Genomic DNA, 16,332 nt, shown 5'->3' on the forward strand with positions numbered 1-16,332 from the left:
TTAAATGTGTAAAATAAAAATTATTAAAATGCAATGTAAACTTAGTTGATTGTAAATGAATGTTAATTGAAAAACTGTTGATTGTAAATATTTTTATTAGTAGAACTTGATAACCGACAGAAGAGCCCGAAACGTTTGGATAATATAAAGAAGAAATAAGTGGATGACGGTTATAAAATAAAGTCCTCAAAAGAAATATAATAATGATTGTTATAATTTTTTATCAAACTGTCCTACATACCTATAAAATTGAATTATTACATATAAAAAAAAAATATCCTTAGCCTTATACGGTAAAAATTGATTTAAATGTATTCCAGGATGAGTGTAAAATTCCACAACACATGGGACCGTCTGGCCTGCCAGAGCTGGCTCATGTTGTGATAGGGTTGGAAGGATGCAGCCATACGGATCAGGACTTCATCCCGCTCTGCGTCCTATCTGTGATGATGGGGGGTGGTGGCTCATTCTCAGCTGGTGGCCCAGGCAAGGGAATGTATACCAGGCTCTACACCAATGTTCTCAACAGGTAAAAATGAATCCGTTAAGCTGGTTTTCCGCTATTATAGTAACAACAGCTCTTGAATAAAAATAATTAAGATGAAATATTAATTGTTTAAATAAATTAATTAGTACGAGGAGAAAATGGTTGGGGTGGGGGTGCGGTCAAAGTGAAACACAAATAAGCTGGTGTAACCTATTTAATTGTGCCTACGTATCGGCAAGAGTTTCTAGCCTTCTTCAGGGCTAAGAATAGAACAAGATAACAACCACAGTAAGTATAGAAAATAAAAAAAAAAAAAAAAGAAAAATAGAATAACATAAAATGAATAATTTTACAAAATAGAATTAATAAAATGAAGTGATGAGAGAAGCGGGAAATAAAACGTATACATAGGTAATTGAAAAAGTGGGTAAAATAACATAATTAAGGAAATGAAATAAAAATGAAGTTATATAATGCAAAGAAGTATGAACATATTTGTTATTAATAATTCAAAAATTGAAATATGGAAAGAAAAAGAAAATTGAGAGGAAGAAAATATATATATAACAATAATAATTGATAAAGAGGGAAAATATAAGTAAAGTATACCATACAAAAAGGAATAGAAAAAAAAATTTTTTTTTGAAAACACCAATTATAATATAGTAAACATAACTTATAACGTGGGTAAGGAAAATGGATAAAAGTGGAGAAAAGAAGGGGTGGTAAAATAAAGAAAGGGGAAAGAGAAAAAAAAAAAAAGAATAAAACGAACCTGTCAGCTTCAAACGCCTAATGGATACTGCGCCAATAACGGCCAAACTCTGAATTAAAAAAGCCGTTACAAGAATGACTAAGTGTTTTTTAAGAGGAAACGTTGCGAGAGGGTAAAAAATAAAAAGTAGACAATTTTTTGGACAGAGTTTGGCCGTTATTGGCGCAATGTCCATTAGGCGTTTGATTTTCAATCTGACAGGTTTCCCCTTTCTTTATTTTACCACCCCTTCTTTTCTCCACTTTTATCCATTTTCCTTACCCATGTTATAAGTTATGTTCACTATATTTTTATTTTATAATTATTGTTCACAAAAAAATTTTTTTTTCTATTTCTTTTTGTATGGTATACTTTACTTATCAATTATTATTGTTACATATATTTTCTTCCTCTCAATTTTCTTTTTCTTTCCATATTTCAATTTTTAAATTATTAATAACTAATATATCCATACTTCTTTGCATTATATAACTTCATTTTTATTTCGTTTCCTTAATTATGTTATTTTACCCACTTTTTCAATTACCTATGTATACGTTTTATTTCCCGCTTCTCTCATCACTTCATTTTATTAATTCTATTTTGTAAAATTATTCATTTTATGTTATTCTATTTTTCTTTTTTTTTTTTATTTTCTATACTTACTGTGGTTGTTGCTTAGGCTGTTGGCCCTAACAGAAATGCTGCTTTATTTCATAGATTTTATCATTTTCTCAAAAGTGACTACAGATTTTGATCATACTCATCATATCTTATTGGCATCGAACCTTTGGGTTCGCTAAAACTTTATTATCATTATTTAGAGTTGAAAATAATAATAAGTTATACTTCTATTTTTAGGTATCACTGGATGTACAATGCGACCGCTTACAATCAAACGTATTCAGATTCTGGCCTGTTCTATATTCATGCTAGTGCTCCTCCCAGCAATGTGCGAAGTATAGTTGATGTACTAACTCGGGAAATGGCGGCTATGGCTGGAGAAGTAGATTCAGTTGAGCTTAGGGTATGCTGTTTTAAATTTATAAATTTTTTATAGAAAAAAAAATTTTTTTTAGAAACAAGTTATATAAATATAAAAAATAAAAATTAATTGGAAAATTGTTGATTGACCGTATGTACTAATAAAATGAAGATGGTTCAGGTTCAGTCAAAGAAAAAACTCGAATAGGAATAAAACTTTAATGTGAACCAACGTTTCACCCCTCGTTGCAGGGCTCCTTTATAAGAGCTAAACCTTTTTGTAATTCTTATTTAATTTATTTTGTTATTTTATTATTAAGTGTTTGTATCTTTTTTAGCCTTGATGAAGCTCTGCAATGTGGGACGAAATGTTGGCTTACATTAAATAATTTTATTACTACTTAAGTTTTTTCTTTGACTACACCTGGGCCATCTTATTTTTATTTTAATAAAGAATTATATGAAATTTAAAATACAAAAATTTACATGTTATTAATAATTTGAATCCTTAATATTTAGAATTATAGCTGATCTCTATCTAAGTGTTTTGTTCCTTTTTTAGCGAGCAAAAACACAGCTTCAATCAATGATTCTTATGAATCTCGAATCACGACCAGTGATGTTTGAAGATATCGCCAGGCAAGTTCTCGCTATCGGGCATCGTAAATTGCCAGCCACTTTCATTCAAGAAATTGGTGAGATCATCTATAATATTTTTTTCAGTGTATTTTATTTTTATTAGAGCTATATCAATTAAAAAATTTAAATTTATATTAATTATTTTTCAAGAGTTATTATGTTTATATTAATTATTTTTGAAAGGTTTGTTTGTTTGGTTGTTGAGTGGCGCCAAACTTCATTGGTCATCAACGCCATTTATATTTTATTTAATTTTGCTAATATTCGTTAAATTTTATTTATTTTTTAATTTTTTTTTTTTTTTTTCTTCCGATCAAGTTATATTTTTGTAAGTAAATTTTGTGATTTTAAAAACTGGAACACCAATTCTATTGCCTTATCATCGTCTCCAATGGTTTTTGAGATATCTTGGCTTAGTCCCAAGCTATTGAGGTGTGGTGTAAAATATGGGCATCGTTGGAAAACATGGCTTATTGTTAAATTGTTATTGCAATACTGGCAGTTCGGAGGGGTTTCTTTTGATATAAGATAGGAGTGGGTGAGCCTCGTGTGACCTATTCTCAGCCTAGTCAGTACAACTTCCTCTCTGCGGCATTTGCAACTGGAGGTACCCCAGGGCTTGACATCCTTTTTAATAATTTTTAATTTTCTCGTTGGGCTTTCGTTCCACATAGATTGCCATTGATCTTTGACTTCCTTTACAAGAGGCCTGCATATCTCTGACGGAGTTAAAATTGCTTTACCTCGTCCTGGAAGCGCGAGTGCTTCTCTTGCAGCGTGATCGGCCAGTTCATTCCCTGCGATTCCTACATGGCTTGGAACCCATAGAAATGTTACTGACTTTTTTTTAATTTTTGAAAGGTTATAGTGTTTATACTTTATATTTTTCAAGAGTTATAATGTTATACTTATTATTTTTCAAGATTTATATTTTCTTACATTTCTTCGTTCACTACTTATTGCAGCTACCTCCTTATTCACCTCTCCGTACATTCTATTATTCTTCTATTTTTATCCATACATTTTTTGTTCATAATTTAAATTTCTATTAATTATTTTTCAAGGATTATATAATGTTTATATTTTGTACTAATTATGTTATTTATGTTAGTATATTGATTCATTTTTATAAAATATCAAATATTGATTACAATATTTGAAGCATTGACTTTCAAAATAGGTTTAATCCAAATCGTAAAACTTCTCAAAAACTGGGTACACAAAAAATATCTTAGCTAATTTTATTTTAATAAGAAAATAATACTTACTAGGTCAGTCTAACATTTCCTTATGATTTATGAGATTTAATGAATTAAAAAAAAAAAAACTACAGTGAGAAATCCTAAAAATCAAAATGGAGGGTTCCCTACTGGGTGGTAACCTGTTGTTATCATTTCATGAAACCACTACAGAAATAAATGTTGTCAACCCTTGATGCTGCTGCAGTTTAGAGGTTGCAAAGAACTATGCTTTAACTCCCTCAGCTAGAGACGACTCCTTATCTGCTTATCTTCGACCTGGAATTATAAATTAATTTGGTGTTTTTCTTACATTATTTATATTTTCTCCTTCATTATTTATCGTAGCTACCTCCTTGTTTTCACTCTGTACATTGTTTTAGGTGCATCTTTTTATCCCATAAATGTTTTGTTCAAAATTTAAATTTCTATAAATTATTTTTCAAAGTATAATGTTTATGTTTATACTAATTACTTACTGTATTGGTTTACTTTTAATGTTTGTTTTTATATTTGTAGAGAACGTCAGCAAGGAGGATATAGAGCGAGTGGCTAATAGACTCTTGAAAAGCCAGCCGTCAGTTGCTGCTAGGGGCGATGTCAAAAAACTGCCCGCCCTGTCCGACATTCAGGCAGCACTGACCGACAAGGAAAGGGCTCCATTCAGGAAAGGGAGGATTTCCCTGTTTACTTAAGAGGACGGTCGTTAATCTAATCTTTAGGAAAATAAATGTGTTTAAGCCTTGTTAATCGAATTTGTGTTTATGTACATATTCTGTTTAATAATAAATAGACGACAATTAATAGTTTTTTTACAACCATTAAAGTTCATTTTCATTTATGTTTAATTTTAATATTGTAAGTAAAATTTTATTAATAATTACTCTGACTTTAATGATCCAATTTACTCTCAACTATATTTTAAAACTTCCAACATTTCAGCTCTTTCATTTAAAAGAGCCCTGATGAAGCTCTGTAAAGTTGGACAAAACATTGGCCCATAATGAATAGTTTATTTACTATTTGAATTATTTTTTTTTTAGATTATTAATTTAATATGTTTATTAATTGATTTTTTGGGAGTGGTTTATATTAATAATAATACCAACTTCAATGATCCACTTTTATTCTTAACTTTTTATTTTAAAATCTCCAATGTTTCAGCACTTAGGCCATTTTCGAAGAGACAACATTTTTTTAAAAATTTATTAGTTGTTATTTACTACTGTATAAAAATATATTCAACAGGTAAATTTGCTGTAAGTGATATAATGACATGATACAAAAATGTGGAGAATCTACCCATTGATAGAACTTCAACGGAGACAACCTAAAAATTGTTTTCACATTATTACCAGATTACCTCCTCACATAATACTAATATTTTTCAATATACCTCAATCATTGACTTGTTACAATTAATTAAAAATATCTTTCTTTCGCAGGCTAATTGCCCGTGTCATATAATTTTTAAAAACAAAAATTTATTTTTTTCATTGTATTTAATTTATCAATATTTTTTTAAAAATTTCTTCTCCTCTATTATGTATATTATTATCATTTAATGTTTGCCTATTTTTAATTTCTTCTTTAATTTTCTAATACTGTAAATTATTTTCAAATGTAATGTATTTTAACTTTCAATACCCACTACATCCTGCCAACGTTCACTCTCGCATTGACTTCCAGTCCGTTAGTTACATTTCTTATCTTGTTCATTATCTTCCTTTATTCTTATCCCCTTTTTCCATCTTTTAGTTTTTACTATATTTTATGCTTCTTCTTTTTATCTGTAATTTTTTTGTTTTCATTAATTGTCTACAACCTTTTAATATTCTTATTAATAAGCCCTGACACTCATGGTCAACAAAATCAAAATCTTTTGACAAATCGAATAATTAGTTCACTTTGTCTAAGTCTTTTATGGAAAATGTGGTAGTATATAATAACCTTCTAGAATTCCTATATATATATAGATTTAGTGGAACACTGGGGCTATGACATGCCTTCATGATTAAAATACAGGTGTTTAAACTTTATTTGGCTTAACATTTAATTGTATAAATTATATGAGGTCTGCAGCTTCAAAACCAGTGCCATTCACATTCTGAAATGCCTTTTTTTCTCCGTTCTCAATACACTATATCATACTCCCAAGCAGTAAGGAGCAGAATCAGCTGCTTCCCAGTGAACATTGTGTGCATTAGTTGCAAAACCAGCTCCACCTAAAATCCATGTTAATCCCAGAAGGTTTCATCAGTTGGGTGCTGGTTTTTATTGTTATTATGCCAGTTTGTTTTAGATTTCCTTTTCATATTTTCACCTTTTACAATAGAAAAGTATCTATATTTGGAGATGTTGGCAAAGAGACTGTTTGAAATGGGTTTGCCACTGCTGAAATTCATTATCAACATTTTTATTTCTCTTCTATTCTAGTATATTTCTTTTAAATCTATTTTTATGTATAATTCATTTAATGTTTGATTATATTACATTTTGGGCCGCCCATAGCTCAGTGGTTAAGACACAGTCTTACCAATTTGATGTCTATTGGCGGTGCCGGTTCGAATCCGGCCAGAGACGTTGACTTTTTTATTGCGTGGCGGTCCCACAAAATGAAGAGCATTGACCCCCAACCATGGTTAGGCAGTATAGGACTCCAATGGGAGTCTTGGCCGAAAAAAAAAAAAAAAAAATATTACATTTGTTTTAGTGGCAAACCCATTTGAAACCTCTCGCCATATGGTTTATTACTAACAATCAATAATTAAAAACTGGGTGTGTTTTTCTTATGTCTAAAAAAATTGAATTTTTCTATTCATAATAATTGTGAAACTGTTGTTTTATGCTCAAGCATAAATATTGTTGTTGTAAAGAGTGTACCAAATGATTCATCTTTATCATTCAATAGGAACATACAGCAAAATATCAACGATGTAGATGCATTTGAATCGTATACAAAGAAAAATAGGAAAATTTCACATGTCACTGGAGTTGACATCTGTAAGAGTACCTCTTTTTCCAGCGAAATTGTCAGATGTCGACAATCTTTTAAAGAAATATTTTGGACCTGATTGGAAAAGCATGGATGGTTGAGTATTATAAAAATATGGTTACCGGATGTTACAGCGAGCTTGATTAAGATGAGTATGAAATGTGCGACATAGACGAGAGTGAAATAGTACAAGATCCAAAGAGGAGAAAAAAGGCAGTTATCTCATCCTAATTTTTTGATTACTTTAATGAAAACTATGAATAATTAATAGTCAAAATTGATGAGTCTGCCAAGTATAGGTAGGGGAATAAAAAATGGCCGCTGTTTCAAAGCGATAAAAAAAACTAATTTTTCATTTGGAGTTCTATATCTCAAAAAGTAGAAACAGCACAAGAAAACCTAAGAGAACGTCATTTAAAGAAGAGCAAATTTGCTAAAATATGAGCCCTAATAGAGTTATTTACGTTAAATAGTTTTCGAGAAATAGCTTTTTAAAAAGCAACATTTCTTAAAAATGTTGTATTGGACGTATTGAAAGATCAGTAATTAGTGAATTTATTTTGAAAAATTTATATATCAAAAACCATTTGACGTACAGATGTCTATTAGCACTCAAATTAAAGCTAGTTTAATGAGCTATAAAGTAGTTTATGATGTTTATTTTCGTAGGAATAGTAGTTTACATGAAATTTGCTAAAATAAATTGATTTATACGAGAAGATGATTGGGGGTGTGGTCAAAGAGAAACACAAATAAGTTGTATTAACCTATTTTATTGTGCCAACGTTTCGGCTGAAGAAGGCTAGAAACTCTAGCCTAAACGTTGGCACAATAAAATAGGTTAATATAACTTATTTGTGTTTCTCTTTGACCGCATCCCCAACCATCTTCTCCTTGTACGTCATCCACGGTCAACTATCTCACATAATTATAAATTGATTTGTAGTTGATCGGACAAATTTTCGTTTGCAAAATTTATATTCATATGTGAATATCATAAAAACTACTACCCCTACGAAGATAAGTGTCATAAACTACTTGATAGTAAATTAAATTTCCTTTATTTTGAGTGATGGGAGACATATGTGCGACTTATGGATCTAGAGATATATTTTTTCAAAAATCCAACATTTTATACTAACAACTGTAAATTAACATTTTGTGAGTTTATTTTGTCAAATATAATAAAAACTACTCTACAACTCCTACAAAGATAAACATTATAAACTATTTTGTAGTAAATTTAACTAGCTTTAATTTGAGCGCTGGCAAAAATCTGTACGTCCAAGGTTTCTGGAATGAAGTTTTTCATAAATCAAACTATTAACTATTAATCAATTTATTTTAGCAAATATTATGAAAACTATTATTACTACGACGGTAAAGGTCATAAACTTATTTATAGTCCATTAAACTAGCTTTAATTTGAGTGCTAATAGACATCTGTACGTCACATAGTTCCTGAGATATAGATTTCTCAAAGTAAATTAACTAACTATTAATCTTTAAGTACAATTTTAAGAAATTTTGCTTTTTAAAAAGCTATATCTCGAGAACTATTGGACGTAAATAGCTCTTTTAGAGCTCAGTTCTCTGTCGTTCCTCAAGGTAGTATCCTCAGTTCTATCCTCTACACCGTCTATACAGCTGGCATTCCAACCAATCTTATCTCTATCCTCACCACGTATGCCGATGACACATGTGTGCTCGCAGTTAATAATAACCCTTTGATTGCATCTCAAACTCTCCAATCCCATATCACAGCTCTCAAAGAATGGAATCGAAATTAGAGGACTAAAATAAATCCCAACAAATCAAGTTAACCGTGAATCTACCGACTGCCCAACAATATCCTTTAATAATGTTGCTCTTACCCCTGCAGATAACATAATCCGCTAACTTGGACTACATCTGAACGAACGACTAACTTGGAATCCTTACACAAGACTGAAAAGACAGGAAACTGCACATCGATTCTGCACTTACTAGACCAATGGTCTAAACTTCGATTCCATTACAAAAGACTTATCTACATGACTAAAATATGGCCTATCTGGGACATAAGGAGCTTTGGGGCACAACCAAAACTTCGAATCCCTCTCATATCCAATCCTTACTATCCAAAATTCTTCGTAAAATCCTCATTGCTCCTTACTTTGTCACTAATAAAATCATCCATAAAGACCTCAATGTCATATATGTTGCCGATTTGGCCAAAACCAGTTATCAATCCTTCCATGATAAACTTCCCAACCACCCAAAATTACTTGTTTCTAACCTGGCTTCTCCATCATTACCTAATAATCCTCCTAGGTGTTTGAAAAGAAGATGGCCTCGAGATGATCTAATGGAAAAATGTTATTAGAGTGCTACCAATGGGTAGTTTCTCTACATGCCTGTATCATACCATTATGATCTTACCTCAAATTTACGAGGTGCATTTTAATGTGAATACAGTTGTAAATGTCAATAAATAAAAACTTTAGTATTTGTCTAATTTTTTTTTTAATAATTTATTTATTGTTATTTACAACTGTATAAAATATATACAACAAGTAAATTTGCTGTTGTTGATATAGTGATATGATACAAACATGTGGAGAATCTACCCATTGATAGAACTCCAATAACATTTCTAGAAGAGAAGATCTCGAGGTCATCTTCTTTTCAGACGCCTAGGAGGATTATTAGGTAATGATCCAGGTTAGAAACAACTGGATTTGGATGGTTGGGAAGTTTATGATGGAAGGAATGGTAACTGGTTCTGGCCAAATCGGCAACATATGAGATATTGAGGTCCTGATGGATGACTTGATTCGTGACAAAGTAAGGAGCATTATGGATTTTACGAAGAATTTTGGACAGTAAGGATTGAATTTGGGAGGAATTTGATGGTTTAGTGGAGATCCAAAGCTCAACTCCGTATGTCCAGATAGGCCTTATAATAGCCATGTAGATCAGTCTTTTGTAATGGATTGGAAGTTTGGACCGTTTGTCTAGTAAATTTTGCAATAGTCGGAATCGACATGCAGTCTCCTGTCTTTTCAGACTTGTATGAGGATTCCATGTTAGTCGTTTTCGTCTAATTTAAATTTATAAATTAAATGTGGTCTCATGTTGACTTGACGCGATTAGTTAAAAACAATGTGGGTAATAACTTCGTCGTATTCGATCTTTGGTTTATTCTAACCCTACCCGAAGGAACGCGAAGAGGGGATAGCACTTTGAGATAGAACATGAAACTGTCAACATCAACGATTGACCTCTCCTCACACCTAGTTTTGCATGGGCAATGAAATTTCTGAAATGAACTGTAAGTATAGATAATATATTTTCTAAAGCTGAAAACTAATATAATATATAAAAATCATTATATATTTTCTCGTACTTTAAGAACTTCCTTACCACTAATGGGGGTTTCAGGAATTTACCGGTTGGTCTGATTTTTTCGGTAAAATAAGTATTTAAAAAAATTAAGATTTTATTTGGAGCGTAGCTCAGAAAGTATACATTTTCATCATGGTTATTATATGGGAATTGATTTGACTCTTTTTGAAGAATAAAAGTGATTTTATTAAATGATCTTTTATTCTCTAAAAATTAAAAAAAACAAAAACATAATGAGGATTTTAGTAAGGTACGTCTACAAGAATTTTTAGGAAAAGGCAAATCCTGTTCGTTTTTAGTGTCAAATAGAATTTTTCAAAGAAATTAAAAATTATATATTTTTCACATTGATTTATTTGGAGAATTTTAACATTTTTTATTTCGGTTAACATTATTCATAACTCCCCTGCATTTTATTCTAATCCTACATTAATTCGCCTTATAAAGGCAAAATATCAGTTTCGAATAAATAAAAACTTTTTATTTTATATCTCCGGTTCTAATTTGTTTAATTGGAACTGGCTCGTGCCATTTGCTACAGGTTATAGAGAACTAAACCACTCCCAAGTTTGGTGTAGATTGGTTGAGTCGTGTTAAAGTTAATTCTGTTTTTTTTTTTCAAAAGAAATTAAGGTGAAAAGATTGGACCCGAAAAAATTATTTTCCAATTTTTTTGAAAAATAGTATTTCGTGGTTTCTCGAGGGTTTGTGCCCGTTGGTACAGCTTATTGAGACCTAAACCACTCCCAAGTTTGGTGAAAATTAGTATTTGGTGGTTTCTGGAAGGGTTTGTGCCCTTTGGTACAGCTTATAGAGACCTAAACCACTTCCAAGTTTGGTGTAAATTGGTTGAGTCGTGTTAAAGTTAATTCTATTTTTTTTTTCAAAAGAAATTAAGGTGAAAAGATAGGACCAGAAAAAACTGATTTTTCAATTTTTTCGAAAATTAGTATTTGGTGGTTTCTCGAAGGGTTTGTGCCCTTTGGTACAGCTTATAAAGACCTAAACCACTCCAAAGTTTGGTGTAGATAGGTTGAGTCGTGTTAAAGTTAATTCTATTTTTTTTTTCAACAGAAATTAAGGTGAAAAGATTAGACCAGAAAAAACTGATTTTCCAATTTTTTCGAAAATTAGTATTTCGTGGTTTCTCGAGGGGTTTGTTGTAATAGTTTTACAACTATTACCAAAGGGCACAATTTTGGTGCAGCTTATAGAGAACAACCACTCCCAATTTTGATATGGATAGGTTCAGTCGCCTTAAAGTTAATTCTATTTTTTTTCTAAAAGAAATCAAAGGCTAATTAAGGTGAAAAGTTAGGGCCAGAATTGAAATTGATTTTCCAATTTTTTTCGAAAATATGTATTTCATGGTTTCTCGAGGTGGAAAAACGAATATCAACTTTATTTTACTCCACAAAAATCTTTTACCTCACTTTGGTAGTTCATTAATTCTGAATTGCTTTAATACAGTACTAATATTGAAGTGAGGCTTGTCATATAAAAACTGTTCTTGCTTAATGTAGTATATTTATGACAATATAATAGGTAATCAAATTGTCTAAATGAATAAGGAGATTTTTTAGGAGTAAAACAAAATTTTTATTCCTTTTTAGCACCTCGAGAAACCGTTAAATACGAATTTTTGAAAACTTAGATAATAATTTTTTTTTTGGGTTAAATTCTTTTTCGTCTCAGTTGGAATTAACTTCAACATGACTCAACCAATCCTCACCGAAGATTGGTGATTGGCGAGGATTTCAATAGGATAAAACTTTCCCTTGGTGACAGTGAATATTTTGGGAGAAAAAAAAAAAAACCTTTAAATTGGTCCAATAATTCAAAAGTGTGTTGTGGATTAATATAGATGGAGTGATTAGACGGTAACTGTAGTGACATAAATGGTAACAGCTAATTTCGCTGTATAATCGTTAATACTTGTCCGATTTAGATATTTCTTATTCTTATTCTTATACTGGTTAAAGGAGTGAAAACAAATTGGCATTCGTTATTAGCACCTAAAGAATAACCTTTAAATACAAATTTTAAAAATAAAAATGTTTAGCTCAAAAAATTCGCCTTTTGAAAAAAAAAAAAAAAAAAAAAAGAACTTCAACACAAGTTAAAAGTGATTTAGCTTATCAATGGTTCTCTAAACTTATAAATTGGACAAAATGCAGGGAAGTTATAAAAGATTTTATGAACAATGGTAACCGAAATAGAAAATTCACGATCCGTTTCTATAAAACTTTATTGCCACAACGAGATTTTTGTAAAGAATTAATTTAAAAGAGATAATTTGTACCGAGACATTGTGAGTCATGGAAATTGATTTTAGTATTTCTAACTTTAACTAATTTAATTGTTATTGTTTTTGTCATAATTTTATATTGTCTGTTCGATCCGAGAAATGGATTCTTACGGCTGTGGTTGGGTAAATTATTAATAACTTTATTTTTCGACGGGTCAGATTTTATGACTTCTTTAGAAATTATGTGTCTATGAAAAGGACATTCTTTTTTAGTGTTTCTGATGAATTAAAAAATAGGTTTTTTTTTTTAATTCTTAAAAACAATCTGAAAATTGGTTCACAGCCCAAAAACTATACATTTTTTTTCATGGTTATTATATATATGAATTCCTCAGTTTTTTATTTTAGGGATCAGCAGAGATACACACATGACCGAGTATTACGCCAAACTGAAGTGGCTCTAACCATCCTTCCGATGCCAGTATTTCCTAGCTTCCTTTCTATTCCAAGCAATTAGTACTCAACGCCCCTCCTATATCTTAGAAAACCTGCAATTCAAATTCTCAGTTCAATCCCGTACTACCAAGTCCCGTTTATCTGACATCTACCCTCCACCTCACCGAACTGCTGCGTTTGATAAATCGTTTTTTTGCCGAGCTGCATATCTCTGGAACTCCATTCCCTTTCCTCGTTTAAAACCCTTCTATTTAACTACCTCTTGCTTCACCAATCAAATCCATTATTACAATAGTACAGATATTTTGTAATTAATTTTTGTTTTGTTTTTCATTAAGTCAGTTAGTTTTTTAATTTATTTATTTTTCTTCTCTGTATATAAGTTATAATTAAGTGAGGCCACACTGTTTTATGGCCAATAAATGTTATTATAAAATTAAAATTACCTTTCTAATTGTTCTAAAGGCACCTAGTCCCAGAATAATTAACTATTTTTCATTTCATTTCATACGCCAGTCGATTTGCCTCTTTCTGAAGAATAATTTTTTTAATAATAAATAATTCAAATTTTATCCATTATAGTCTCAAAACCTTTTATTTCTCTTATAAGTCCGACGTTTCGGCCAATCCGGCCATCTTCAGGGACAATCTACTACAAAACAGCTTTTATTACATGTATGATCCTACAACCATTTCAAAATACTTAACATTATTATTAATAATTTACCTTACCTTAATACAACTTTGAAACTATATAATTTAAAAAACTCTAAACTCCATGCAGGCTATTCTGCCCAGGTCAAAAACATCAATATCTATGAAACATTAAAAACATTAGGTAAAAGATATTTTTTTGTTAATAAGTATATCCCACATATGTTTAATTACCTAATTAGTCAAAAATTTTAGGACTTATTAGAGAAATAAAAGGTTTTGAGACTATAATGGATAAAATTTGAATTATTTATTTTAAAAAAAAATATTTCTGATTTTATTAAATGATTTTTTTTAAATTAAAAAATATGAGGATTTCAGTAAAGGTGGTCAATATTTAATTTATTTTTTTATTTTTAGAACCCCTATAATCCGAAATAACTGACAATTGATACATATATACATATAAATATAAAGATCTAATCTTTCTCCTTTCACTGTAGCAGGGCAACATTTTAGACTTTGTTGTAATGAGATGGGCTGAATTTGAGTTCATGGTCTTAAGTCAAAAGTGTTGGGGGCCACTTAAGGGTTTCGATGGCTCTAGAACTAAAACTAAAAACTAGGGTTAAAAAAAATTGTGTCTGTTGGTCTTTAACAAGCCGAAGATCTGGATGAATGGCCGTATTCTAAATATCAGGGATATGTGGAAAATTTAGACCCAAAGGACCATTCATTATGGAAGACTACGGGATGTCTGTTGAATAAACGTCCAAGTCTAGTAGACAACGATGAATTCATCACCAGTGACGCCAAAAAAGCTGAAGTGTTCGCCAATTTCTTTGAGAAAACATTCTCCAACAAAGAAATACGTCCGAATTTAGTCACTGATCAAATTGACAAGTATGTAAATCTCCCCCTCGCAACAGTTGAACTCCCACCTGAATTCACGACCCCAAAAGAGATCCAGGTAGCTCAAGATAAAGAAAAGTCCTGGCCATGATTTGATCCCAGTCATAGCAATCAAAATGTTACCCAGGAAAGCTGTCGTTTTTATCACGTTCAACAGTTGCCTTCGTACTGGATACTTTCCGGACACATGGAAGAAAGCTGAACTCATAGTAATTCACAAGCCTGGTAAGAACGCTAAACAAATCAGCAGCTATAGACCTTTCAGTTTATTACTCATTTTTGAAAAATTACTTGAATCGGTTATAAAAAAACATCTTAATTCTTTTTTTTCAAAGCATCGAAATAATTCCTGATTTTCAATACAGTCATTCCACTTCTCACCATCTAGCAAGACTATCGGAATTTATAATTAGCGGATTCAAGGTTCAGTCCTTTCTCCCATTTTGTTCGACTTCTACCTTCACAACATCGTCCAGTCCACACACACCTCCATAGCTATGTTCGCTGACGATACAGCTGTGTTCTCTCAACATGATGACATAAAAATAGCTAGGAACACTTTGCAAAGTCACCTTAATGATTTAGAACAATATTTCACTAAATGGTTGATTAGCTTGAAAATTGAAAAATGCAACTCAAAAGTTTTTACTCTTCGACGCCCTCCAGATCCACCGGATCTAATTCTCAAAGGTAAAAATGTGAAATGGAATCCTGCCAGTGAAACAGTAAGATACCTGAGAATTCACCTAGATCGCCATCTTACCTGGAATCACCATATCAACATCAAACTAACTCTAACTTGTGCAAGGTTAGCAATGCTATAAATCCTATCCTAAACAGAAATTCCAAACTAAAACCAGAAACAACTGTTCTTATATTTAAAACAATCCTCAGGCCCCTGCTGGCGGTCACTCATAGGTGGTGTCACTAGAAGGGTTTTTAAAACTGTTTTTAGATTTTTTTACTATTTGATTTAACTGAATTAATATTTATTTTGTTTTCAGGATTTTTTGATAACTGCTAGAGATGAAAAGAGACAAAAAAATTATGGACACACCAGACGCTCATAGCACTGGTCTCCTTAAGGTGGCAATCTTAGTAACTGGAACTATAATGGATTCTCTGGTCGGACTGAGCATGCGCTATTCTGGCACCAGGGATGGCCCCATGTTTTCCTCGCCCACTGCTGTAGTGATGACCGAATGGGTCAAGTTGTACCTTTCGCTCTTTTTGGTTTATCTTCAGCACAACAGCTTCAGGGCGTTGAGGAAAGATCTATACAGCACCTTCGTGTCTAATCCAATGGATCTTATTAAAGTTTCAGTCCCGTCCTTATGCTTCGTCATACAGAACAACCTGTTGTACGTTTCCACTTCTTATTTAGATGCTGCAACCTATCAGGTAACATATTTCAATTGGAAGATTTTTTTTTTTTTTAATATTTACTAATTTACCATTGTTTCCTCAGAAAGAGGTTAATTAAATTTATTCTGTGGAGTATGAATAGGCCGCTGGAAAGTGAATTAGACGATGAAGTAAATGTTAACGCCATATTTAATAATTAATTTTTGAGTGTCT

General features: G+C 31.4%; 2 protein-coding genes across 2 annotated transcripts in view; both read left to right on the forward strand.

Moving 5' to 3' along the window:
• LOC106681058 (mitochondrial-processing peptidase subunit alpha) overlaps positions 1 to 4,906 on the forward strand; it is a 28,569-nt gene extending 23,663 nt beyond the window's left edge. Inside the window, exons 9-12 of the mRNA XM_014421183.3 lie at positions 321 to 529; positions 2,103 to 2,268; positions 2,788 to 2,920; positions 4,622 to 4,906. Of these exons, the coding sequence (XP_014276669.1) occupies positions 321 to 529; positions 2,103 to 2,268; positions 2,788 to 2,920; positions 4,622 to 4,797 (684 nt within the window). The 3' untranslated portion in view covers positions 4,798 to 4,906. The remainder of the gene's footprint in view (positions 1 to 320; positions 530 to 2,102; positions 2,269 to 2,787; positions 2,921 to 4,621) is intronic.
• A 5,388-nt stretch (positions 4,907 to 10,294) lies between these two features.
• LOC106681052 (UDP-N-acetylglucosamine transporter) overlaps positions 10,295 to 16,332 on the forward strand; it is an 11,418-nt gene continuing 5,380 nt past the window's right edge. Inside the window, exons 1-2 of the mRNA XM_014421175.3 lie at positions 10,295 to 10,410; positions 15,759 to 16,155. Coding sequence (XP_014276661.1) covers positions 15,781 to 16,155 — 375 coding nt within the window. The 5' untranslated portion in view covers positions 10,295 to 10,410; positions 15,759 to 15,780. The remainder of the gene's footprint in view (positions 10,411 to 15,758; positions 16,156 to 16,332) is intronic.

Source organism: Halyomorpha halys, unplaced genomic scaffold, assembly GCF_000696795.3.
Source record: "Halyomorpha halys isolate HHAL.00 unplaced genomic scaffold, Hhal_1.1 Scaffold306.1, whole genome shotgun sequence".
NCBI classification, from domain to species: Eukaryota; Metazoa; Arthropoda; class Insecta; order Hemiptera; family Pentatomidae; genus Halyomorpha; species Halyomorpha halys.